The sequence below is a fragment of the Lepidochelys olivacea genome (genome assembly GCF_965140295.1).
Source record: "Lepidochelys olivacea isolate rLepOli2 genome assembly, chromosome: 7".
In the NCBI taxonomy this organism is placed as follows: Eukaryota; Metazoa; Chordata; order Testudines; family Cheloniidae; genus Lepidochelys; species Lepidochelys olivacea.
The window spans coordinates 123095306-123121799 of NC_140417.1; the positions used below are offsets into that span (position 1 = coordinate 123095306).

Here is a 26494-nt window from a genome sequence, read left to right on the forward strand (position 1 = left end):
AACAGCAGCTGGCCAGTCCCTGTCTAAGAAACCCCCACGCCTGCCCTTCTACCAGCTCTGTGCCCAAAAAGCCATGGTCTGCTTCCCATCGGGGACACACTCACAGCTGCCACACCCACACCCACAGTCTCCAACTGCCCTCCAGGGACTGGCCTTAGCCCGCGGGGCTCAGTGCGGACGCACCCACAGTCTGTTACTGCGGGTGGCCCAGCCAGCGCCTGCAGCTGGTCTATCCCCATGAAGGGGCGTGAGGTGCTGTCTGCTGAGCAGGGTGCTTGGCCGCACCGTGGCTTTCCCGACGGCTGGGATGGGTTGGGCCCAAGACTCCCGCAGCCGGCAGCCATCGGCCCCTTCTGGCACAAGGGGAGTTTTCAGAGGCTGATGGTTTTAAGCCAGCCTCGTGATCTTTGAACCCTAAGGGTTGGCCAGGCTGAGACCAGGCTCAAGAAAGGCCCCTCTCCTGGCCCATCACCCTTTGGCCCAACGCCGGCACGGGCAAGCCCCCGCCCTTGGAGGGGCAGAGCTTCCCAGCCAGCCGGTGAGCCCTCCCACTCTCTGGCCCTGGCAACCTACCTCATTCAGCCCTGACAGCAGCTGGCCCTAGACCCGCCACCTCCTGAACAGTGCCCCACAGCTGGGTGTGACAGACCAGCGAGGAGCTGAAGTTTCTGGAGCAGCTAATGGTGGGGGGGGGGGCAAGGGGGGTGTTAGGTCAAGCTGTTACAACGCCAGCCCATAGCAATGTGGGTTCAATCACGGTGCTGTCGGAGCTGGGGCACCCCCCCCCCCAGCAGCTTTGTGAAGGTCTGCGCTTGTGAGGCCTTCAGCTGGGCATTGGCATTAGACTGCACCCTGCTCTAGAGAGGAGCGCCTTCACAGCCGGGGTTAGCAGCCACCAAAAAAATGACAGAGCTTCGTTCTTCGGGGTGTAGGATGAGGAGGCAGGACGCCTGGGTTCTCTTCCTGGCTCTGCTGCTGAATCACTGCGTGAGCAGGATCAAGTCCCTCCCCCGCACACCCAGTGCCTCAGTTTCCCCATCTGTAACATAGAGCAAATGATCCTGCCCCTCCTTTTGAAAGCGTGTTCACACCTACTGATCAGTGCTGCAATTCCCAGGGGGTTCTGGCACTATGGGCCAGCCCAGGATTACTGTCAGTAGCAGGACTTTGTGGTGGCACCTTGATATTACGGCCCCATTGTGCCAGGCGCTGTACAGGCACAGAGCGAGGCAGTCCTTGCCCCCAAGAGCTCACATGCTAAACAGATGAGAGGTTTGAGGGAAACTGAGGCACAGAGGGGGCAGGGACTTGCTCAGGCTCACCCAGCAAGTCAGTGGCAGAGATTCCCAGGCAGCTGGTTGCTTTGTGTCTCAACACCAGATAGCACCGGGGTGGTGGGATGCCCAAGCAGCCGGGGGTCAGCAGCCATGCTGGTTTACGCCTGGTGTCTCCGTTGTTTGCCCATCCCCTCAGATTGCCCGGGACCATCTCTGCCTTGCCTGAAGCTGAGCGGGGATGGGTGCCCCCCCCCCAATCACCCCCCAGTTGCAAAGCCCTTTGCTGAGCCATCGGCTCCACCAGGGGATCAGCTGCTGGGAAGGAGCCCAGCCCCTTCCAGTTAGCTAAGCCCTTTGGGGCAATGAAGGTGACTGGCCCTTGGCGCCATGGCCAGACTCAGTGGAGAAGCCCAGGTCTTGGGGCAGGGGGGGCTAACCCTGAGGCCTGGCTGCTCCCCCCTGGCCAGGAGGGCAGCTGGGGGAGCTGGCTAGCAGGAAACGCTTCACCCTTGCCATGGGAGTCCCCATCCCGGAGCAGAGTGTGGCCCAGAGAAAGGGGTGAGAACCCTGCAGAAATGGGGCGAAGCCCCCTGTGAAGGTCTGATCCTGGCCCTGCCAGAAAGCAGCCACACCGGGTCACCCCAGGGCTCCTCATCGGCATGGAGGAATTTAACCCTGGCTGCTTGTGGTAGCCCAAGACCCCCACCCCCACCCGCATGGCCACAGGGCTGGGACGGTTCGCGGCTATTAGGATCTATGGGGTCCAGTGCCGTAGGCCCTCGAGGGGCCAACCCGACTGGGCCCCAGCGTGCCAGGCGCTGCCCAAACACTGCAGAAAGGCCTGGTCACAAAGAGCCCAGCTGAGTTTTAGGCGGGCGCGACTGCCTCTCACCGGCACAAGCTAGCGGTCCGGGCAGGGGGTGTTGGGGGGGTATGTGGCAGGGACTCGCTGCTGGGACTTCCCAGGCCTGTTCTTGGACCTTGCCGCCGGACGCACGTGAGGAGCGAGGCGGGGACCATGTGTGCAGGCCCGGCGCCCCCGGCTGGGCCACATCCCGATAGCAGATTCCAAGGCACGTCCAATGCCACGGATTAGCCGGGCTGGGGGGTCTGAGGCTCCAGCGGGAGCCAGGCACTCTGGCTCCCCTCTCAATTTCTCTGCTGCTCTCCCTGGGCCGTTGTCAGGCAGGAACAGCTGAGTTTAATCAGCCGAGCCAGGAGCCCCGGGGGGTGATCGGTGCAGGAAATTCCACTTTGCAGAAATACTGATCCCTTAGTAACCTTGGGAAAAGCTCAACCCCTCAGCAATGGGACTGCGCCGAAGGTGGCAGGGTGTAAGGATGGTGCACGCTTGGACAGAGGGGTGGGGAACGAGATCTCAGCCCCATAGCCCCCCCCACCGCCACCCATGGCTGCTCTTTTAACACCACTGAACAGGGACTAGCCGGCGGGTCCCATCCCAGCAAGGGCTGCGAGCTGCGGCCGGGAGCATCCATCCAGAGCCAGTGCTGGGGATGCTGCCGACTAAGCCCTTGAGGGCCCTGCGTGTGTGGGGTGGGGAAACCCCTCGGCCCGGCCCCAGTGGGGACAAGGAGCCCCAGAGCCGGAGTCTGGGCACAAGGGAGTTCGTGGCTTCCTCCGCCCACCCACCCATGTGAGGGGCAGAGATGCCAACGCTGGGAGATCGATGTCCCCACATGAGCTGGGTGCTGTGCTCCCCTCCTGCCCCATGCCGGGGCATCCTGCCCAGCTGAGCTCCGAATCTGCCCCGCCCCAGGCTGATCTGCACAGGCCCAGCCAGGGAAGGGTTAAGGGGCTGGCTCTCTCAAGCCCTGTGAGTGGGCCAGCTGACTATAAACCCCAGGGATTGGGGGCAGGGGAGCAGTGTGTGCTGGGAGGAGGTGGCTCAGAACATGGGGCCCTGCACTGGTAAGGCTGGTTTTACGCACCGGGGGCTGAGCCTGCTCTGCACCATGCAGGTGGGAGGAAGGATTAGCTCGTGCATAAATTCTCCTCCTCCTCCCGCCAAGCTGGCCTGAGGAGCCAGGAGAGCTGGCAGGAGGAAGGCAGAGCTCGATTGCTACCTGCTGGTGCCAGGCTCAAGATCGCTCCTACTCACTGGCACAGGGGGTGAGCCCCGGTGTCTGGGCCACGCTCTGACTCGGGCCATTGCACCCCGCCTCACCAGTGAAGGAGCACGGCATGGCTTCCTGGCCTAAACTGCATAGCAGTGTTAAAAGCGGCAGCCACGGTCTGCCCCAGAAGTGGTTGCATTTCAGCAGTGGGTGGAGTGTTTGTGCTCTGGGGCCCTTGGGGATCCTGCAGGGTGAAAGACGCTGTCGACATCTGTTAGTGAGGCAGGGTACTTCAGAGCTCACTGCCCCCCCCCAGTCTCCCTGTGTACCCCCTCTATAGCTGGAGCTCTCAGCAACTCCCCACATTCCCCCCCTTCCATGCGGGGTTCTGTTCCCCCCATGCCAGGATCCCCTATTCCCCACCCCCATGGCAGGGGCTCTGTGTGAACCCCAAGCCTATGGAATGGGGGAAGGGGTGGACTGCAGGGACCCGGAGTCAGACACAGCCAGGTGGTAGATGGCCAGCTGTTCACCAGGGCTCCCCCAACCCTCGCTGACTGGAAGGGGGGGTGGATGAGGGGGCTCCGTCCCAGGGGGAGCCGTGCTGGCTGCTGGGCAGCCTCCCGCGATTGGCCTAAGGGAGTGGGGCGGTAAGGCCCCATTCTCCCGTGAGAGAATCAGCCGGGGGGGTGAATTGGGGCCATGCCCCGGCTGTTTGAGCTACAGCCCCTTGCAGAGGTGCTGGAAGCCGTAGCTGGACTAACGAACTGGCAGGGGCTTCCTGCCCTCCCCACTCCGGAGCCTGGAAACCTGGCAGGGCTGCCAACCCCCTCACCCTGCGGGCTGCCCTGTCTAGCCATGTCGGATGCCGCCAGCTTCCTCCCAGGGCAAGGGGGTTTGGGGTCCCCGGGGAGCGGAGGAGCCAGGGGCCCCCTTAGCCAGGGAGGCAGGCGACAGAAGGCGCGGCCAGGGAAGGGCTGGATGTGCCAGCATTGGCCAGACGGGCGGCTTAGTCCAGACGCCTGCCCTTCAAGTAGGGGACTGGGCTGGTGCTGCCAGGACCCCCAACCGAGCTGGGGGTGGGGGTTGGCGTGGGTCTGCCCAGAGCCATGCTCAGGCCCTGCGGGTACCTCCTGCTGGTGACGGGGGCGTGACCCAGCACAGCACGGCATGACCGCCCCTCTGGGCCCAGGGATGGCTGTGGGGGCAGGGAGCACAGGGCAGGGGGTGGATGGGCTGGTGGGTGGCACGTCCCTGTGCCAGCTGGGATGGGGGGGTGGGGATCATGGGGGGGGGAGAATAAGGGGGGTAGCAGGCCCCTAGCTCTCCGGGCAGTGGCCTTTGCTAGTTGTTGAGGTGAAGTCCCTGTCTGGCCTTTCCCCTGCCCCCCACACCTGCAGGAGGGGGCCAGGCACCTGGCTAGCACAGGCTGGGGAAGGGGCTGCTGGGCCATACAGCCCACGGTACTGCCCCTGTCCTGGCTGGAGCTGGGCCTGCCCTCCCCGGGAGAGAGCAGCCAGGTCCCAGGTGCTTCAGCAGGGGTTTGGGGAGGGGGCTGCACCCCACCCACCACTGTCAGGGAAGTGTGGTGCAGCCTGTCCCGGCCCGGGAGGGGACTGCAGGGTCCATGTCCTTGGCACCGCTCAGGGCTGGTGGGTGGGTGGTGGCCCCTGCCCCATTTGTGTGGCAGAACCCACCCCCCCGTCTCTGTTCATGCTGACTGGCCAAGGGCTGAATGGGTCACAGAGACCCCACGCGGTGCAGGGCCAGCGTGGGGAGGAACTGGCTACTACGGATCCTGCTCTGCCAGCAACCCAACTCTCCTACCCCACCTTAGGCCAATCGTGGGGGGCTTCCCCTGGGACAGAGCCCCCTCATCCACCCACCTTCCAGTCAGCCAGGGTTGAGGGAGCCCTGGTGAACAGCTGGCCATCTACCACCTGGCTGTGTCTGACTCCGGGTCCCTGCAGTCCACCCCTTCCCCCATTCCATGGGCTGAAGATCAGGGTCCCCCCCCCGGGTTTTCTCCAGAGCCGCACCAGCCTTGCAGCAGGACCTGAGTTTCTGCTCCTCGTCTGGCCGTGTTTCGGGGGGGGGGAGGGCAGCCGTTGCTCTGAAGGCCTGCCAGATCTCCCCATCACAGCGAGAAACGCTGCTCATTGCTTCCTGCGGCAGGAAATCGGCAGCAGACCCACCGAAGCAGCGTGGAGAATCAGGCAGAACGGCCTGGCGGTGGAATGCCCCCAGGGCAAGTGGGGGACAACCACATCCGTTGGGAACTTGAAACCCCCCTCGACAAGAAACGCTTCGTTTATTCCCCCCGTGAACAGCCCACCAGGGGCCCAGGCCTGGGAGGTAACGCTGCAAGGCCTTAAAGCTGGGATGGGAGAAAAGTTTGGGACTTTGTGAAGGTGAGTGTGGGGGCTGGGACTGAAAGAACAGCTGCCTCCCATAGCTCCTTGACCCCTGGGGCGTTACAGACTGGGGGTAGAGATCTCTCCCCTTGAAATGCAGCTGTCTCTGGGGTGGAACAGGGCAGCTGACTACTAGACACGACAGGAATTAGGACTCCCGGTTGTACTTGCTGCTGACTGACCAGGGGCAAGACTCCTCCCTTCTCTATGCCTCTATTTCCCCATGTGCAAGGTGGGATAAGGGGTCTTTGCATCCCAGGGGGTTTAAGTACTTGGAGGTGTTCAGTTGCAAGGCCCCTGTAGGGCCAAGAGTTACTATTAACGATGGGCTGGGTCAATGGCTGACACTTCTCAGAAGTATTTAACCCATGGATCCCTGGATCTGACCCAGAGAGGTGTCGTTCCCCCCCCACACACACACACAATGCTCGGTCACACTCTTTCCAGCAGGTCACACTTTATTAGGCTGCTGCTCCAGTCTGCGCAGGCTCTGCCCTGGGAGGGTGCTCGGCTTGTTGGTGAATGGGTGCCACTGGCCCTGGATGCTGGGGTTGTCTGTGTGGAAGGGCTTGCGGATGCGAATGATCTCCAGCCCCGACTGGTTGGCCAGCTTCTGGACCAGCTGCGTTATCTCAGCCACTGTCTTGTCAGCGATGATCTCTTCCCTCACTGCTCCGTTCACTGGAAGGAGAGAGAAGAGCCCAGGGAGTTAGCCCAGACCTGCTCTTATCGCCGGACACGCAGGCTACACTCGGCATGGAGGTCTCTGAAGGCCTGGGGTGCAAAAGAAATGCAGTGGCAAGGCTAGTAATAAAGCACACGTCTGCAGCGCCTCATTTAAAGGGACCCCAATGTGAGCTACATGGACTCTGACCCCCTCCCCCACTGAAATGCAGCCACCTCTGGGGTGGAACATGGCAGCTGTTTGCAACAGTACACAACACTTGAGGATGGGATGCAAAGGAGAAACAATTTAAACTACAGGGGGCTTGGGGCGGTAGGTCACCCTCCCCATTTGGAATTTGGCAGTCGAAATATTGCCCTGATCCACGCCTGCTTAGCTGTAGGTCTGGGCACGTGGCTGCAAGCCAGACTCCTCTGTCCTTCCCACCCAGCTACCCCTCGGAGGGGGATGCAGGAGAGACTCCTACGCTTCTCATAGAATCATAGAATATCAGGGTTGGAAGGGACCTCGGGAGGTATCTAGTCCAACCCCCTGCTCAAAGCAGGACCGATCCCCAATTAAATCATCCCAGCCAGGGCTTTGCAAGCCTGACCTTAAAAACTTCTAAGGAAGGAGATTCCACCACCTCCCTAGGTAACGCATTCCAGTGTTTCACTGCCCTCCTAGTGAAAAAGTTTTTCCTAATATCCAATCTAAACCTCCCCCACTGCAACTTGAGACCATTACTCCTCGTTCTGTCATCTGCTACCATTGAGAACAGCCTAGAGCCATCCTCTTTGGAACCCCCCTTCAGGTAGCTGAAAGCTAGCTTCAGGCTGAGGGGGCGTCTGGCTTCTGCCCCCAGCGAGAGGCACAAGGATCTGCATCTTGTCAGCTGCATGCGTCATCAAGCCCCCGCAGGAATAACAGGGCCAGTGCTCCCGGCAGCTCAGCAGGAAGGCCCCTCTCTCGACACTGTCAGTGTGTCTCCATGCTGGCACAGCACAGCAAGGGGGCCGTCTTCATTTCTCTCGCCTCCCACCAGTTGCGTGCCTAGCCCTCCCAGGGAATCAGCGCAGCCCACGCCCAGGCAAGCCCCCTTCCTGCCAGACCCTGGGGCGATTGTTGTGCAAGCTGGGAAGAGGGGCAGCCGCTATTCTTAGCCCAGCGTGATGCGATCTGCAGTGGCAGGTCCCGTTCCGCGAGCATCTGCTAGAACGTCCTGCGGTTCCTCATGGCCTGATTTTTAAAATCCCTCCGCAGCCCCCTCTGCTCAGCTCTCTGGCTGTGCTGCTGAAAGGGGCTGCGCCGGCCGGGGGGGGAACCGAACAGGAGAGCTCCAGCTAGCGGCAGGGCAGGTTCTCCCTGCACCAAGGCGCCTTGCCTCTGCGGAGCGTCGGAGAGCTGTTCTGAATGGGCCCGTTCCCGGTTAAAGGGCTCCGGCGTGGGTTCAGCCGTCTTAGGGAGCGCTGCGATGGCGCTGGGGGCGGTGCAGGCAGCTGGCCCCCAAGCTGAGACCCCGCCAGCTCGCTGCACACAGGCTGCAGGACTGCTGGCCTCAATACACCTGCCAGCGGCATTCAGAGGCGTCAGTCAGGATGGGCTGACAGGTAGCCGCGGCCCTTGCACTGGGCACGATTTTTGATCGGTGCTCTGGCACCTCACGAAGAGCCAGACAGGAAACATTCAGCTGAAGGGCCAGCAAAGGACTCCTGCTTCCCTGTAACAACACCCGCGTCCCTGCGCTGAACCCAACAGCCCCACTCCAGCCTGACCAAGGGGAGAATGTGCCGCAAGGCCCATGCGGGAGATCCAGGGCCAGGGGTCTCTCCTGAGACCCTCCCACCAGTTATGGAGAGTCAATGGCACTTGTGCCAATTAACCCCTTTGCTGCTGGGAGAAGAGGCCTTGGCTTTCTCCAGGATGGGAGTGATCTTAACGAGTGCTCAGTGAATGGAACACAGCCGGGTAACGCGCTCCCATCAGGAGCCTGCCAGAGACCTGAGGAGGGGGCAGGCTGGAGGACAAGAAGGGGCAAGTTCTCCTGTAGCTCGGCACTGGCAGGTTTCAGCTCCACGCGGAGAAGCATGTGCAGGGACTCAGCTGGCGTCAGACTGTCCTGGCGAGGACAGCCCAGTTCTCTTCCAATCGCTCCCGGTGTTCAGAGCCCGCTCTGCGGGCAGGGGGACGCAGGGCTGGGGAAGGGAGTTCCCTGGCGGGCATGGGGAGGGTTAAAGCACCAGCAGGAAACTGCACTTTAAGACAATTGCTGATCCTTACCGAGCTGCTTGGGTTTGCCAGCTGGGATAGCCATGCTCTGCGTGATGCCCGGGTGGCAGCCTGGCTAACGGGAGTATGCTATGGCACTCCTGAATAGGAACAGGGCTGCATGCAGGCTGCAGACAGCCATCGCCTTCAGCCAAACCACTGAGCTCTTGAACGCTTCCTCAGTCAGAGACCAGGAGACAACTGGCCATGGGGCTGCAGGCCCAGCAGGGTGGGAGAAGGGGAGCCTGATCGGGGCAGGGCTCAGCAGCAAAGGGATTTGCCAAGTGACCAGCCCCCTCCTCTACCCCTCTCCCAATTACATCTACCTCCTCCCCTCGCCCTGCTCCAGCCCATCCTAAATGCTGCACCTGAACATCACTTACTCCTGCACCCTCACCCGTTGCGAACCACTTCTCTGGCTTCGCAAACTGCTCCCCCTTTGCCTTCAGGGCCTTGTTACACCTCTGCTGGCATCCCCTCCCCCCTTTCTGCTCTCCCAGTGACCCCAGCCTCCATAGCTGTTCTACCATGTGCCTCTGTCCCCACGGCTTGGGATACCCTTCCCTTCAGAAACCTCCTGGGCAAATGGCTGCCCTCCCCTGGTCCACATCACTCCTCAAAACTTGCTTCTGCTGCATCACCTACAAGGAAATACTTACCCCTCCCTCCCCCGCCCCAGGTGTGACCGACTGTGCCATCTGATCAAGTGCTAACAGGGTTCTCCTCGCCAGATCATCTAAGCAACTAAACTGAGTGATCCTCTTTCAGCAGCCTGGGTCCCTTCTTATCATGTGTTATATCCTCCCTTGTCTGTCTAGTCCATCATTCAGCCTGTAAGCACTTTGGGACAGGGCCCTGTCTTCTGCCAGCAACCTAGCTGCTTGGGGGCACTGTGCAATGATCTCACCATTTCCAGTGAGCAAAACTCAGAGGCAGAAGTGACTTTCTGTACAGCTACTCCAAGCTCTGAATTGCCAAACAATAACCTACTGCCAGCAAGAGCTGATTCTAAGAGGACATGTCTCAGATCAATGCATTTCCACACGTGATCACGTCAATGCCTCTCTAGCCTTTCTGTCCACAGCAAAATGCTGAGTGCTTTGCATTTTCTTCTCCAGATACAGTTCTTTACTCTGCTTTTTGTCCTATTTGTGCATCTGAGAAATCTATTCAGGGAGACAGCACCACCTACCCTTCAGAAGCCGTACTGCGATGCTAAGGTAGTACTTCCCTGGCAAGATGTTAAAAGCCCACTGAAACTGCCTAGATTTCAAATTAGCAGTGTTGCTATAACCACGCACCTGCCAGGAAATGAGACAGACAAGGTGGGTGAGATAATAACTTTTATTGGACCAACTTTTGTTGGTGGAAGAGACAAACCTTTGTGCTACGCAGAGCTGTTCTTCAGGGCTGATCTCTGTGTAGTTTGAAAGCTTGTCTTTGTCTCCTCCACCTGCAGAAATTAGGCCAGTAAAAGACTCTCTCACACACCTTGTCTCTAGTGGATTTCAAGCTGATTTAAATATAATTTCAGGTCCTACATCTGGTCCTGACCAACTGCTGTGGTCTTACAATCACATTTTTAAATTGTTTTTTTCTCTTCTTTCCTGCTGCAAGAGACCCCGAACAGGGGAACTGGAGTACATGAGGCATACGTGCGGTCTTAAAAGCAAGCTTACACAAACTTCCTTTTAGTTTCTTGTTAGTTCTCTTTGTTGCTTTAACAGATGCATGATTTTCAGACTATGACTAAACTGGGTGTCCATTTAACAAAAGCTATCATTTTCTTGGGCACTTTGACAGCACAATATGAACTGCATTATACTTCCAAGAGCTTATTCCCCCAATCCAGCCATCTGTCTGGTCTGGGTATAGCTTTACTTCGTGGAGTTTGATTCTCTCCATCCACAAAAGACTCGCAGCTCTACCGCCAGAGAAGTCCATTGTCATAAGTCTAGAAGCTGGGGCTTGTCAGTGCTTAAAAATTAATTCAGATTAAGATAGCATGTACATTTAAAGCACTCTAGCTAGTCCTGAATAATTCCATGTGTGGACTCTCTTATTCTAAAGTAAGAATGCCTAGTTCTGGTTTAACTCCACTTTCAAAGAGGATTAAGTTATCTTTTACCTTCATACAGCTCTTCCCTTTAATGCAAGTCTCTTTGATCTGGGAGGAAGCACCCTCCAATGTGATGCTTTAAAACCCGTTTTCCGGGATGACTGTTAAATACCAGGGGAATTCTCAACGAGTCTCCCCTTCATTTAAGTTGGAAGCAGCATGTTTCATACTCACAATATTCTGCGACCACTGTGGGACTTCTGCATTTCTGTGGGGTCACATACACCACCACACCAGGGTTCTGCTTGGCAAAGTCCAACACCTTCTCTTCTATGTAGCCTCTACAACAAAAAAGCAGGGAGAAATCAGAGGTGAGGGGTCAGTACTATACCACCTATATGTGAGCTCTATGACCCACCTTACAGAAGGAGTCAGGGTACAGGTGTGCTCCCCTGACGTAGGGACCACCCACCTGGCACCTAGCAGCCCGCTGAGTGAGACAGGGGAGCCAGGATGAAAGGTCTGAGTGCAGGGAGTAGGAGCTTAGTGCACAGATCTTAATCTGTCCTCCGTGAGTCCTCAGAGTGCCTGGGGGTCAGGGATTGCCTGTACATACCTCCCCCTCAGGGTAGAGGTCAGAGTGCAGGGGTCACAGCTCCTACCCGCCCGGGATAGAGGTCAGGGGTCGGGGGGTCACGGCTCCTACCCGCCCGGGATAGAGGTCAGGGGTCGGGGGGTCACGGCTCCTGTCCGCCCCGGCTAGAGGTCAGGGGTCGGGGTCACGGCTCCTGCCTGCCCCGGCTAGAGGTCAGGGGTCGGGGGTCACGGCTCCTGCCCGCCCCGGCTAGAGGTCAGGGGTCGGGGGTCACGGCTCCTGCCCGCCCCGGCTAGAGGTCAGGGGTCGGGGGTCACGGCTCCTGCCCGCCCCGGCTAGAGGTCAGGGGTCGGGGGTCACGGCTCCTGCCCGCTCCCGGGTTAGAGGTCAGAGTGCAGGGGCCAGGGGGGGTCACGGCTCCTGCCCGCTCCCGGGTTAGAGGTCAGGGGTCGGGGGTCACGGCTCCTGCCCGCTCCCGGGTTAGAGGTCAGAGTGCAGGGGCCAGGGGGGGTCACGGCTCCTGCCCGCTCCCGGGTTAGAGGTCAGGGGTTGGGGGTCAGGGCTCCTGCCCGCCCCGGATAGAGATCAGGGGTCGGGGGATCAGGGCTCCTGCCCGCCCCGTCAGGAGTCAGGGGTCAGAGGTCGGGGGGTCAGGGCTCCTGCCCGCTCCCAGGCTAAAGGTCAGAGGTCGGGGGGGTCAGGGCTCCTGCCCACTCCCAGGGTAGAGGTCAGGGGTCGGGGGGTCAGGGCTCCTGCCCGCCCGGGTCAGAGGTCGGGGGTCGGGGGTCACGGCTCTGCCCGCCCCGGCTAGGGGTCGCGGGGGACGCACCTGGCCCCGCGCGAGCTCTGCCCGCCGGGGCTGAAGGCCAGGCTGAGGCGCTGCAGCTGACACACGTAGCGGCCCAGCCCGTTGCGCAGGACGCTGCCCAGGTAGCGGCTCGCAGTCCCGCGCGCGGTCATGGCGCCGGGCGGCTCTTCCGGCTCCGGCCCCGCCCCGGAAGTGACGCGGCTGTTGTGGTTCCGGGGTCGGGGGAGGATGGCGCCTTCCGCGCTGCACGTGCGGGGCCCGGGAGCGGGCGGGGGCGCGCGGGGGGCGCCGGCCTGAGGGGCGGGACCGGGCTCAGCGCTGCTGGGGGGAGGGGCGCCGGGTCAGAGGGGGGCTGCCGGGGGGGGCAGGGGGACTCCGCGGGGGGGCTGCCGGCGGGGCAGGAGGGGTTGAGGGGGGCTCCCGGAGGGGCAGGGGGACTCCGGGGGGGCAGGAGGGGTTGAGGTGGGAGGGGGTGCAGGGAGACTCCAAGGGGGGCTCCCGGAGGGGCAGGGGGACTCCGCGGGGGGGCTGCCGGGGGGCAGGGGGACTCCGCGGGGGGGCTGCCGGGGGGGCAGGAGGGGTTGAGGTAGGAGACTCCGAGGGGGGGCTGCCGGGGGGGGAGGGGGACTCCGGGGGGGCTGCCGGGGGGCAGGAGGGGGTTGAGGTGGGAGGGGGTGCAGGGAGACTCCAAGGGGGGCTCCCGGAGGGGCAGGGAGACTCCGGGGGGGCAGGAGGGGTTGAGGGGGGGCAGGGGGACTCCGGGGGGGGACTGCCGGGGGGGCAGGAGGGGGTTGAGGTGAGAGGGGGTGCAGGGAGACTCCAAGGGAGGGTTGCCGGGGGGGCAGGGAGACTCCGAGGGGGGGCTGCCGGGGGCAGCCAGGTGAACTTGGGGCACCCTGTGCTGGAGGCTGGCCCCAGTGGGATGATGGGGGTGCCCCCCTCCAGAGCCCCCCTGCGCCTGCTTTCTGTGCTCGCCGGCTGGGCGAGGGGCCGGGGAGCCCCGCGGAGCCTGGGGGCCCTCGCTGGCCCCCCCCAGCGGCACTACAAGAAGGAGACGCTCCCTGCCTCCGAGGGCCCCATCCCGCCCGTGACCATCACCGAGATCCGCCAGTACCTGCGAGCCCAGGGCATCTCCTTCCACGACGGCTACAGCTGCCTGCATGTGCCCAGCCTCTTCGTGGAGGGGCCGGGAGAGCAGCAGCAGCCCCCCACTGGCAGCGCCCGCTACAGCCTCTTCATCGACAAGACCACGGGCAGCTTCGTGTGCACGGCCACCCTGGCCGAGGGCACTTGGCAGGACTTCCAGGCTAGCGTGGAGCTGAAGCACAAAGGAGTCCCTCATGCTGGTCTGGAGCAGCTTGACTGGGTGGACCAGACTGGGGAGGATGCCCGCCATATCTGGGACCGGGCCCTGCCGCTCTGGGAGCTGCTGGATGAGGAGGAGACTCGGACGGCCAAGGCCATGTTCGGCATCTCCAAGGTGTCGGACGCCACCCTAAAACGCTTTGGGGTGCGCTACCTGAGGGCTGCTCGCACCCTAGTCTTCCCCTGGTTCAGCCCCCGTGGCAGCGGCCTGAAAGGCCTGAAGCTGCTGGGGGCTGAGTGCCAGGGGGACACGGTACGTTACGTGGAGAACACTCTGCCGCGGCCGAGTGCCTATCACAACCTCTTCGGGCTGCCCCTGATCGGCCGCAGAGACACAGAGGTGGTGCTGACAGGCCGGGAGCTGGACACCCTGGCACTGTACCAGGCTACTGGCTTGCCCAGCTTGTCCTTACCCCGGGGGGCTACCTGCCTGCCTCCAGCCCTGCTTCCCTACCTAGAGCAGTTCAAGCGCATCACCCTGTGGCTGGGCGAAGACTTCCGCTCCTGGGAGGCTGCCAAGCTCTTCGCCCGCAAACTGAACCCCAAGCGCTGCTCCCTGGTGCGACCCGGTGACCAGCAGCTCCGGCCCCTGGAGGCTTTCACCCGCGGCATGAACCTCTCCAAGATCCTCCGCTCCGCCCTGCCTGCCGGTCACAAGTCAATCATCTCCTTCCGCCAGCTGCGGGACGAGGTCTTTGGGGAGCTGTCCAACGTGGAGCAGGTGTCCGGGGTCAAGTGGGCCCGCTTCCCTGAGCTGAACAAACTCCTCAAGGGCCACCGCAAAGGGGAGCTCACCATCTTCACAGGTGACTGGCTAGTGGCGTGAGGGAGGGGGCTGGGAGAGTGGGACTCCTCTGACACCTTCGGCCTCTGTGTTTGAGCACTTCATCCCTCTGTCTTTCTTTGACCTAGTCGAGGTGTGGGGTCTCTCCATTCCTGCAGAGGCGCTCTTGTCACTCCCCTTGTCATTGATAGTACTCCTATAGCCAGGACTCAGTTGAGGTGGCTCCTACAGACTTGTGGGTTCCTGTTTAATCCTCTCTTCCCCACCTGGAATTACTGGTAATGTCATATCCTGCACTGTAACAGCTGACTGTGATGTTACCAGGAGCCAGTTTGATTTCCAGTGAGGAATGAGCAGCAGGAGCTGCCAGACATTGAAGCGATAGAGCCTCTTTTCATACCATTGGATTTAGAAATTATATTCCCTCTTGTTCCCGCCCCCACTGGAAAATGTAAGATACCTGCAGAAGTTTCTGAAGGACTCTTGGGCTCAGTTGATCCTGTTGAAGTCCATCCAGGTAAACGTGGCTCAGTTTCTTTTTTCCAGGCTGCTTTAAGTGAGGTGTAAATTCCCTGTGCATCTAGCCCGCCTGTTACTGCGGGCATGGTCACGAGAGGTCGTACGCTAGTTCCGCATCACTGGTTTCATCTGGAGAACCCTCTTGTGAGGGTGTACGTAACTCAGCACAGAATCTGGCCCTTCAGCATTAGAGACAGAAAAGACCTGTTGGGTCTCATTGAGTCCTTGACCAGTGGAGGGCTGGGCCCTGCAGTATATTCCCCAGTGACTTCTCCACCCCAGATAAGTGGCTCTCAACTAGGGAGGTTCTTCCCTTGTCCTAGTCTCTATTAGGAAGAGTTTCCTGGTGTTCAACCCCCTGCAGCATTCTCTGGCTGGCAAGGCAGGAGAGCCTGTCAGTTCTAGCTCTCATTGAACCTATTTCCATTGAAACAGGCCCGACGGGCAGTGGGAAAACTACCTTTATCAGCGAGTATGCCCTGGACCTCTGCATGCAGGGGGTGAACACCCTGTGGGGAAGTTTTGAGATTAACAACGTGCGCCTGGCCAAGATCATGCTGACCCAGTTTGCGGTCAGGCGGCTGGAGGAGCAACTGGACCAGTTCGACGAGTGGGCAGACAAGTTTGAGGACCTGCCACTCTACTTCATGACCTTCCATGGGCACCAAAGCATCAAGTAACGTATCTGCCAGCAGCCCCGCTCTTGCACATCCACACTCGTGAGACCTTTGCATCACATTCACCATGGCGGCAGTGATCTGCCCCCAGAATATTTCGTATTAATATAACGTGCTGTGGGGCAGACAGGGGCACAGGGAGGTGAAGGGAGTTCCCCAGGATCGCACAAGAGCTGCCAGTAGAGTTGGGTTAGAACTAGGCAGTTCTTGACTCCAAGTCTTGTGCCCAGTCCACTGGACCACACCTCCGAGAGGGACCTGGAGGGTCCTGTGTTGCTATGCAGACTGTGATCTGGGGCGCTTAGATGGGCTGGATGGAATCACCAGAGCCATTTGGTACCTAATACTGCAAATGCCTGCCGTCTGCTGCAGGTCACTTGAGGGAACACACCTTTGCCTCTGGGGGAAGAGAACAGCAGCAGCATTACAGACGAGGAAGGATCAGGCCTTTCGTTTGGCGTCTTACAGCCAAAAGTGTGTCTGTGATGCCTTCTGTCCAAAGCACCTTGTGAGTGTCGATTTAATTAACCACACGGCCCAGCCTGTAGATCAGGGTGCAAACCCCTTGTATAGCCGGTAGGCTGAGGTGGTGACTTGCCCAAGGTCTTGCAGTGAGTCAGTGGCACAGCTAGGAATGGCTCTTCAGAGTCCCCGTCCCATGCTCCAACCACAATCCCCTCATTCCTCCTCTCACCTTCACAGGAACCAGCTTCTCTGGTGCCTCATTTGCCTGGGCTGAATGCGTGTGACTGAGGCACCTTCTTCTCCTTTCCCCCTCAGGACGGTGATAGAGACCATGCTGCACGCAGTGTACATGTATGATATCAGCCACGTGGTCATTGACAATCTCCAGTTCATGATGGGGCAGGAGCAGCTCACTGTGGACAGGTGACCCTCTTCCCTCTTACTTGGCGCGTTCCACTCATGCTGCTTCTCCCCGGCCTAGAACCTCCTCATGCAGTCCTCTCCAGTGTAACCGTGGAACCTGGTTCCTTAGGGCCCCATCTCACTCCTTCTCCTTCTTCTTACCTTGACCCATGTGTGCCAGGGAGCCTTTCCTCATCTAGAGGCGCTGCCTGTATAATGTATTTAGGGAATTTGGTTTTATTACTGTCTGCATTGTGGCAGCACCTAGGGGCCCTAAGTCATAGACCAGGTCTCGTTGTGCTAGGCGCTCTATCGATAAAATACCTTTGAAGAGAATGTCCCGTTAGTCAGTGCCTGCAAGGTGAGCCCTGGCATTTACACCGTTTTCTGGGTTTAGATTTTTTGGTGCAAAGTGTTTTCTCAGCTGGGAATCTTACGTGACAAGAAGATCAGGGCAAAAGGGGGGAAAGCATTCCTTCAGGTGGGTTCGCATTAGGAGATACATTAAAAGCTGTTTTATCCGGCATGTTAGGGGAATGGAGGATACTGGTAAGTGAAAAATGACGGTTAACTAAGAGGGAGGGAGTTTGGGCGCATGGCTGGGGGTTGGGGCGTGGGAGGGTGTGTGCATGGCGCAGACCCTGAGAGGGAGTTTGGGTGCAGGAGAAGGCTTGGGGCAGGGAGTTGGGGGATGGGAGGGGCCACGGGGTACCAAATACGGGGAGCACTCACCTCAGGCGGCTCCCCGCAAGCGGTGACCTGTCCCAGCTGCTCCTAGGTGGAGGCACGGCAAGCAGCTCTGTGCGCTGCCCCAGCCCCGCCCCAAGTGCTGCCTGGCCAATGGGAGCTGCAGGGGCAGCGCCTGAGGGCAGAGGCAGCGTGCAGAGTTGCCTGTCGCGCCTCCGCCTAGGAGCAGACGGGACAGGTTGTCGCTTGTGAGGAGCCACCCGAGGTGAGCGCCCCCCAGATCCCGCACCCTCTCGTGCGCCCCAACCCCGTGCTGGCCCCACGCCAACTGGACTATAAACTGGATTTTCAACGAAGATCAGAAATGCTGGTTTAGAGAGCTTTCTGGTTGGTGAAGTGCCAGATAAAACAGCTTTTACTGTACCAAGGTGAGTCCCTCTCTGACGTGACTTTGTGTGTGGTGCTGCAGTGTTTGAGTTATGGTATAAAAACCTAATGGATTAAAAATGGTTCATTGGTGGGGGGATATTTAAATTATTTTATTTACTAGAATGATTTTTTGCTTTTCCAGCCCCTGCAGGATCTCAAGGAGCTTTGCAAATGTAGCAACCTGATACACAGACAGTGCACAGGGGTCACTTCAGCCACTGCTGAAATGCGGTGTCTTCTGGGGAATGAGGGGGAGCTGTCTGACAGTGCTCAGCAACACCAGGTAGCATTTTAGTGCTGGAAGGGCGCTTACTGGACTGAAGCTGCAGGGGGTTATAGGGAGGCAGAATGCACCTGAGTTGGCGTTTGGCCCCGGATTATGGGGTCTTTGTGACACACAAGAGATGAGCACTTTGCTTTCTATGTAGCAGCCTTTCCTTTTAAAGAGGCACTGCTTGCTGTTTGCTGCAGGACCCCGTTGTGCCAGGCACCATAAAAACACAGCAAGAGACAGTCCCTGCCCCAAAGAGCTTAGTCCAAAACTAGATTGACATTGAGATTTCTCAAGCGCTCGGGTCCCCAGGAACCAATCTCGATGGGGATGACACAGGACCGGGCCCTTCATCTTAGCGCCTCAAAGTGCTTCCCAAACATCAGCGGCCAGAGCCTCTGCTGATACGATTGGGTGCAGCTCCACTGAAGTCTACCCACCGGCACCTGTCCCATCCTCTCTCAATCCTCATGTGGGGCAGGGAAGCCTTAGTAGAGGGGTACATTGAAATGCAAAGAGATTAAGCAACTTGACTAGGGTCATGCTGGAGTGTGTGTCAGAACCGGGAATAGAGCCCAGGAGTCCTGACTCCATCTTCTGCGCTCATCACTGCATGGTGCTCTAGCTGCTAGCAGGAAGGATGGCTTAGTGGATAGGGGACCGCCTCGGACTTGGGTGCTGTGGGTTCAGTTCCCCGCTCTGCCATAGACTTCCTGGGTGACCTTGGGCAAGTCACTCAGTCTCTATGCCTCAGTTTCCCATCTGAGCAATGGAGACAGTAGCTCTGCCTTGCCTCCCAGGGGCATCGGCTCCATCAGTGAGCCTGAGGTGCTGAGGGCAATGGGAGTCAGACAGTCCCTAGAGAGATGGATAATCACCAGGAAATGAGAGATGTAGAGAAACAGTCTGTATCAGGCAGGGCTCATTTCACTTCCTAATGGTAGTGTAAGTTCCCCTCTTTCCTCAAAACTGCATCTTGCCCTCACTTCATGCCCCACTGCTGTTGCAAACCAGAGCTGAGGAACACCCCGCTCTGGCTGGCTCTTTACCATCCCCAAGCCCCACATGAAATGACCCCCTCTGCTTGCTAGCTGGGCAGAGAGCGGCATGTTCGATGCCACGCTTCTGGCTCTTAAGCAGGGTCTGGTACCCTGCAGGAGCGGGACTTGTGACTCTCCAATTTATGCTATCCCTTTGGGTGCCGTCACTGCCTATAAACTGGAATCGCCTGATTGCCTCTGTGAGAAGGGATGAAGACAGGCTCCGGGGCTCTCTGGATTGCAGGGAGGCTGGTCTCTTTATTCTGCTCTCAGATTTCACCCCATCCAAAACCCCAATTTATTGCTGAGATGGAATAGTGGGGGCTTTATCTGGTAAAGAGCTCTGCTTTTTAAAACTGGAGACTGCATGACCATGCCTGTAAGAGTCATTTTTTTGTTCAAAGTTGGTAACAAGTGTTATAGGCTAATTAGGGTGTGCTGAATCCAGATATGGTTGTTCCCAAGCTGTACATTGTGTACAAAGGCCTCTGCAGTGAGAACAAGGTAGCACATGGAAATCACTGACGGTTCAATCTTTATTACCTTTGTGTTTAGGATTAACAAACTTCAGTTGGATTTTACTGAGCTACAGGATGTAATAAAAGTGAGCAAACAATATGCACAATCTTTATCAAGATATTGAATTTCAGCTTTTATTTGGCAACAGGTACTAGGAATATTTGAATGTAATACCACCAGGAAAGAGCGTGTTTATGCAGCTCTTATATATTGAGCATTACCACCTTGAAACAAAAAAGCTGATTTAACTATTAGAAACACAACGCCTAATCTGGAAACACCTGCTTTGAAAACAAGTGAAAGTACTTTCCTGACTGAACGTTAAGAGAACATTTGAATGCACATGTGTTAATGTTGTACTAGATCACAGAACTTTGGGTCTTGACAGCGGCAGATTGAATCAACTTCGGATTAGGTCTCTCGTTATGACACGCCTACTTATTTAATGCAGCCATCCTAAGTGTCAGAGACATTGACATAACCTTGTTCCAGTTTTCTACGTTTGCATGCTCCTGCACAAACAAGCCGTGCTGTCCTGTGCTCACATCACTGACTTTTGCACCCTCTTGTGCAGCCACAGAATATGGTGGTATTGGTGGCAGTGACCACCGACTCTGTCCTCCTGTTTCCAACCCATTATATTGCATCTTCTCTTTACTGGCTACTGCCTCCCTTATTCTGTGCATCCTTGTTCACCTGCTTCACGCACATCTTCTCTACTTGATTCCTGGCAAATAATCCAGAGACTAGGAACTCAGGTGGCTCTAGTGAGACTTACATGCAGTTCCATGTTTTACTTACAACTGTGACCAACTGGAGTGTCATAAACCACTGCCCCATCTAACTGCTGTTGCTTTATTTGTAAAATATGTCATCACCACCACTTCTGTGTTAATTTTTCCCTCACTACAAAGCATGATGGGCTATGAAACCAAGGCCAAGCATCTGAGAAAATGATTTCACATATTACAGGAAAAATAACTTCCAAGCTATGATTAACTTATTGCTAATATTAAGGTCTATGGATGACTGGATATTATAAAGAGTTGAATACTAGGGTGCAAAAGGTGTTAAAACCGTGATGTGTGTCATTTCAGTTCTGTTCTTAAGAGACTGAAAGGGAATTATGCCAGACAATGTGACAAGTTCAAGCACGCCCAGTTGGTGTTTCAAACCTTTCTGGGGAATTTTAGCGGCTATGTTTGTTTGAGGGTCTAAACGTCAGAATTCAGCTTGGTGACAATCAATTTCAAAATCAGCAGGTTCCAGTTATGGTAGAAGAAGTTGATACCAGCTTTTAACAAAGCGTGCAACTAGACCCCTTCTAGAGGATGGACTGAGATTTCTGTCTAGTCTAATGGTTTGTTTGTTTGGAGCAGGAATCTGGCAATCAGGACTCCTGGATACTAGTCCCGCCTCTACCTGGTTGTGTGAACGTTGGGGAGTCACTCCCCTTCTCCCTGCCTCCATTTGCTCATCTGTTAAGTGGGGATAATGGTCCTTTTAACCCACCACTTCTATGGAGCTGTCGATGTGCAGTGTGTCTGAGCACCTCATAATCATTAGCATATTTATCCTCACAGCACCCCCATGAGGCAGGGCAAGGTTGTTACCCCATTTCACAGATGGGGAACTGAGGCACAGAGAGGCTAAGTGATGTGCCTGAGATCACCCAGTCTGTGGCAGAGCAGGGATTCAAACCCAGCTCTCCCAAGTCCTCGGTTAGCACTCCAACTATTAGACCATCCTCCTCTTTAATTGCACTGTCACTGTTTGCAAGAGGCTCGTTGCCTGCGTGTGGGAAGCACTTCCCGGAGCCATGCCATGAGCAATGTCTCTTCCTCATCTCACCCCCTTGCCGTCTTGCTGTTCCAGGCTTGCGGTCCAAGACTACATCGTGGGTGCCTTCCGGAAGTTTGCCACGGACAACAGTTGTCACGTGAGCCTGGTCATCCACCCTCGGAAGGAGGACGAAGAGCGAGAGCTTCAGACGGCCTCTATATTTGGGTCTGCGAAGGTGAGCGGCTATTGGGAATAACCCAGGATTGGATCTGCTCAGGCTGTGTCAGCAGCTGGCCAGGAGTCGTGTGTCAAATGGAGCAATTTACAATTGCCTGTCTTAAAAGAGTTTATTTGAGCATAAGCTTTAGTGAGCTACAGCTCACTTCATCAGATGCTACAGCTCACAAAAGCTTATGCTCAAATAAATTGGTTAGTCTCTAAGGTGCCACAAGTACTCCTTTTCTTTTTGCGAATACAGACTAGCACGGCTGCTACTCTGAAACCTGTTAAAAGAGTTCGTGGCCCATGCGGACTCCATCTCCCAGAATGCAGTGCTCTGTCGTGATGCGTCTTCCTGGCTACCGTGGCCCTTGTATATGGCTTTGCTTGCGTAGAAATGAGCCCGTTCGGGGCTGTTCCCTACAGCACAGTCCTGATGGTCACTGGTAGCAATTCGTGCACCTGGGTCACTGATAACTTCTGGTCTCAGCCCAGAGAGGAGCAGGTGTCTTGTAAATTGTGAGTAAAACTGGTTTAGGCAGTTCCAGGTCTGGCACCTTCCCCTAGTATCTAGACCCCTCTTCCAGGCACCTACGTGTGGAAGTTCCGGTGGGTTTGTTTTGCAGTCCTGGTGGTGGCGCTTTATCCCTTTGGGACCAGAGCGGGTTAGGAGCCCTCTTCTGGGAATAAAATCAGTGAACAGTGGGACGTCAGCTAGGGGCATGCTCTGGTGAAGCAGAGTGTAGACCTACTCTTAGTGTGGGAGACTGGGGGGATGTGTGCATGAACAACCCTCCCTGAGCCGTATTGGGCTCTCTAGGTGATCTGGGAGCATGCAGTCTCTTAAGGGGGGGGTGTATACGAAGGCGAGTCCTGACGCGCAGCGGGGCGTCGGGGCCACACCAGGCTGCAACAGGCTCTGTGCCCTCCTGCGAGCCCCAGTCGTACATCTCTGTTCAGTGAGTTTGTCCTCATGTGGCTTTAAACGGAGAGCCCTTGAGTGCGGCTCCAAGCCAGTGGTTAGACCCGTCCTGGTCTGCCTTCATTAAACGCTTTCTGATGTGCCAGCCATCCTCGAGGGAGTGGGGCTGTAATTTCCTTCTTGAGGATCCAGGGCGGTTTTCTTTCCTTCCATGTGGTGACGTGTGGAGTGCAAAGGAGGCTCTGTCTCTCAGGGACGCTTGTACCTGCTTCCCAGTGTCTTGCCATCCCTAGTGGCCCGAGTAATGTAGGAGTCCAAAGGGCTGGAGTGTCCCAGAACAGTAAATAGCCATGAGTCGGTGTCTCCGAACGGTCCCAGAGGTCCTGACTATGGCAACCTGGCCCGGTCCCCATTCTGGCTGGCCCCGGTCTCTCGTGACTGGACCTAGTTGCTGGGTCCCAGCCACCCGGGTGTGGGCAGAGCCTGGTCGCTGGTCTGATGCTGGCTCTGTAGGGGTCACTCCCTATCTCTATGCCCTTCCGTGGGACAGGCAACTCTGCTGTCCTGCTGCCCCTGGGACCAGGGCCTCTGATGATCTCCTGAACCCCCCTAGTCCCATGGCTTATGCTTGCCCCCACCCAGGCTGTGGCCACTCTGGGCTCCTAGTTTAACCCCTTCAGGGACAGCGTGGCAGAAAGGCCAGGAGCACAGGGGCTTTCCCAGCCACTGGAGAGCCACCGTTCATTGCAAAACAACGAAATTCCTGAGACATCCCTCCCACACGCACTCCTCTGAGTCGGGAGTCTTGTCAGCGTGTCAGGCTGGGCAGAGCCCCTCCTGCCTTTTCCCTCTCCAGCCTGGGCTGGCTTGTGGCTACGGTCTCTGCCCAGGCTGCCCCCCTCCCGCGGTCTCTGCCCCCTTTTTCCAGGTGCCCAGGGTGAGAAACTCCAGCCCTTCCCCCAGCCAGGCTCCTGCCTCGAGAGAGTTCATTGTTCCATGGGGTCTGGCCAGCAAATCAAAGCTGACGGGCCTAGGTTGTTCTGGGACGGCTTCGCAATCCTAGCGATTCAGCCCTTTCCCAGCCCGGCACCTATCGGGAATGCAGCTCGCCGGTGGGCCTTGGCGGGGCTGGCAGCTTTCAGCACAGAACCAACTGGGAGACAGGGTACAAACAGAATCTGACACAAGCACGTCCCGCTGTGTCCCACTCACAGTTCGGTCATTACCGATCCCAGTGCACTTTCCCCAAGCGCCAGGGGCTAAATTCAAATTGTGCGAGTCACGCTCTGCCTACCATCTCCTATAGTTTTAATTGGCTGTGGAATTCTTCACTTCCTATCCCCTAGTGTTGCTGGGTGCTGTTGGATGTGCGTTCTGCCCCAGAGGTGGCTGCATTTCCGAGGTGCACAAGGCATTTATATTTGCATAAACGCACAGGCACTGCCTGAAGTACTCTGGGACCCTTCAGTCTGACAGGTGTGTGTCCAAGTCCAGGTACCTCTCTCCCCATGGCCTTCTCCTTTCTCTCTCTCTCTCACACCCAGGCCAGCCAGGAGGCCGATAACGTGCTGATCCTCCAGGACAGGAAGCTGGTGACGGGGCCAGGGAAGCGATACCTGCAGGTGTCAAAGAACCGCTTTGATGGGGACGTGGGGGTCTTCCCCCTGGAGTTCAGCAAAGCGTCCCTCACCTTCTCCACCCCTATCAAGGGGAAGACCCGGCTGAAGAAGGTGAAAGATGACAGTGGAGCGCCGCCCAAGCAGGCTCCAGCTGGAGGCAGCGGGGCCTCTAAGAAGCAGTGACCCAGCCCATGGAATGGGCTGCTCTGGCAAAATCCCTTCCCCGGGGCACTCCTCGGCCAGTGTTCACCCCAGCCCTGAGGGGAAGGGGGCTGGAGCAGAGGAGATGTTAACCCTAACCCTAAGGGGTGTTCCCTGTGCTGCTGGCCTGGCCAGGCCTGGGTTTCCTGCAGGCTCCTCACCCCTCTGTGGGGAACCTCGGCTGGGTTGTGTTTGGGGAGGAGGAATCACACACCTACCTCTGCGTTACGGTCAGATAAGCTATAAACAACACCCCGGCTGACGGAAGGCGAGATGGACACAGGATGGGGCACAGGGGGAGTCCTGTGCGTTATGCCCCCGTCTGTTCACTTAGCACAGGTCCCTGTCCGTTTGTCCCTGGGGAGCCTTATGTCCGGACGCTGGGCTGCTGAGTCGGTGTTGCCTTTGGGCTGGATGTCCGTTTGCCAGACTCTCTCTGCTTGCTCCCATCCCTGGAGTATTTCAGCCAGTGCGGGTAAATCCTGACTCCACACCCTGGCACCAAGCAGGACACTGGTGTGTTTAAAAACTGTGAGCGGGATAACTTACCAGGGACGTGTAGCAGGCTGGTGCACAGATCCCTCCCCTCCGCAGAGCGGGACTCCTAGCCAGGTGTGGGTCACAAGCCAGTGTGAGTTTGCCAGGGCTTCTTGACTCAGTCCCTACTGCACGTCTGGTCTGTGTCATAAAACTGCTGCTGAATTAGCTCCTCTTGTCTCAGGAGACCTCCCTTCCTTCAGTCCTGGACTGGGATGGTGGTTCTGCAGGCCAGTCTGGAGGGGCACCAGCAGAACTGGGCAGGTCCCAATGCTGGACTAGGTCGGGATTGAGAGGCACCGACAGAGCTCTGCAGGGCTGGGATAGCAGGCAGTTGCGGGTTGGGATTTAGGGACACCGGCAGAGCTGTGGGGGGCTGTATGTGATGAGTGAGGTGCATAGCCAAAGCTGTGTGGGTGGAGGGGTACCCAGCTCCGGCCCACACTGTCACATGAATCCCTCACTTCCACAAGCCCTGGGAGAAGGTAGGAGGGAACGGGAGGTGCAGGGCGGAAGCCAAGTGCCCAGTGACTTGGGGACTCATGGCAGAGAAGCAGAAGTGACACAGCTGATGGCGCTTGTTCCTGCCTGGTTCCCATAAAACAGATTGTGGGGTAATCACCAGCACTGCTCTCGTAGTGTGTGCGTGGTGATTGTGAAGCCCCTGTGTGGCCGCTCAGGAGCCAGGGGTGCTTACCAGCGTCACACAGTTGTCACATCTGGAGTCTGTGGGTTGCACCTACTTTGCTTATACAATTATTTTAAAATCGCAATAGGCCCAAGCCAGCAATGTGCTGAGAGCCCTCCGTTGCCATCGACTGCTTCTGAGCTCACGTGGCCAGGACCTTTTGTTACCGGATTCTCTCTGATTTGAATTGCCCCACAATCTGGGGGAGAACAGGCCTGTGTGAATGCACCAGCAATAAAATCCCAGCTGTTCAGCTCTTCCCTTGCCCTGCAGCAGGCCACGCTGTCGTGACCTCTGCTCCGTTCAGCTGGGCTCTGGGATTCCAGCCCTCACTGCCCCAGCGGCGCTGGGTTTCTTTGAAGATTAAATAATGCTGCTTGTGTCTGAGGCGGGTCCCAGAGTGGGGCATTGTGAAGGAAATGGAGCCCCCCCCCCCCAGTGCACAGGATGGGGGGATTTCTGAATTTCTGAGGGGGTTTTATAAACCATGGTCCCAAAAGACTTTTCAGAGGACAGTTTGGATTTATTCCCTCCTTGCCCAGGATTTGGAACCCAAACATTGCAGCCTCGGGCTGGTGCATGGGAACCAGACCCTGAATCTGACAGTCTCAGCTGACTGAAGCTCAGAAGGCAAACGGAATCCGTTGTGCAAAGTAAATTAGGGTTTTATAAATCCCTCTGGCTAGGCCTGGTTGTGCTGGCTGGTCTCTAATGTGACGGAGATTATGAAATGGCTTGCAGAGCTCTCCCTGTATGGCCGTCTGCACTCCCGTGTGTGCGTAGGAAGGCAGACTCCGGGGGGAGTGCTTTTCAATCAGTGTTGAATGCTGACTACTGTGATTTGGGGTTCCGTTGCACTGGGAGGGAAAACCTCCCCAATGACTGACTCGGCAGTAATTTTGTACACACTAGGGTGTGAAAAAGATCATGTTGATTAGATATTTTGTCTACAGCTTGTCATTTGATTAAAAACAAAGGTGGCTTTTCAGTGCTGCTTTGTCCTGGTTTTGCCCACAAGGTGTCAGTCTGCGTTAGACTTGAATCTTCTCCTTCTTTTCAAAAGGAAAACTTGATGGAACTTTCCTCAAATTCCCAGCCACATGTGCAGTTCCTCGGTGTAGCACTAAGCGTCTTGATTTTACGCTGAGCTCAGAAGTCTCCATTCCTCAGGCTATGGCTGCTGGCTGAGCCAGCGCTTTCAGAGCGTG

The 26494-nt window shown here is 57.4% G+C and overlaps 2 protein-coding genes across 2 annotated transcripts; one reads left to right on the top strand and one right to left on the bottom strand.

Annotated features, from left to right (window-relative positions):
- Window positions 1–6203: 6203 nt before the first annotated feature.
- On the bottom strand, window positions 6204–12352 carry MRPL43 (mitochondrial ribosomal protein L43). Its single transcript, XM_084634546.1, has 3 exons — window positions 12182–12352; window positions 10992–11098; window positions 6204–6447 (listed from the first exon to the last, which is right to left on the bottom strand). Exons 1-3 carry the CDS (start codon window positions 12310–12312, stop codon window positions 6218–6220), a joined length of 468 nt encoding a protein of 155 aa, XP_084490672.1. The 5' UTR covers window positions 12313–12352; the 3' UTR covers window positions 6204–6217.
- Window positions 12353–13026: 674 nt separating this feature from the next.
- Window positions 13027–26274, top strand: TWNK (twinkle mtDNA helicase). Its single transcript, XM_084634889.1, has 5 exons — window positions 13027–14331; window positions 15264–15504; window positions 16286–16393; window positions 21194–21335; window positions 23786–26274. The coding sequence occupies exons 1-5, from the start codon at window positions 13083–13085 to the stop codon at window positions 24041–24043; spliced, it is 1998 nt and encodes a 665-aa protein (XP_084491015.1). The 5' UTR covers window positions 13027–13082; the 3' UTR covers window positions 24044–26274.
- Window positions 26275–26494: the final 220 nt, after the last annotated feature.

Bases quoted from the DNA above. Each gene is read 5' to 3' on its own strand.
- MRPL43 (XM_084634546.1), bottom strand. From the start codon at position 12,312: ATGACCGCGCGCGGGACTGCGAGCCGCTACCTGGGCAGCGTCCTGCGC. The intron at 11,099-12,181 runs GTGCGTCCCCCG...TTTTTGTTGTAG, and splicing joins CAGAGCTCGCGCGGGGCCAG to AGGCTACATAGAAGAGAAGG. The intron at 6,448-10,991 runs GTGAGTATGAAA...CTCTCCTTCCAG, and splicing joins CACAGTGGTCGCAGAATATT to TGAACGGAGCAGTGAGGGAA.
- TWNK (XM_084634889.1), top strand. From the start codon at position 13,083: ATGATGGGGGTGCCCCCCTCCAGAGCCCCCCTGCGCCTGCTTTCTGTG. The intron at 14,332-15,263 runs GTGACTGGCTAG...CCATTGAAACAG, and splicing joins GGAGCTCACCATCTTCACAG to GCCCGACGGGCAGTGGGAAA. The intron at 15,505-16,285 runs GTAACGTATCTG...TTTCCCCCTCAG, and splicing joins CATGGGCACCAAAGCATCAA to GACGGTGATAGAGACCATGC.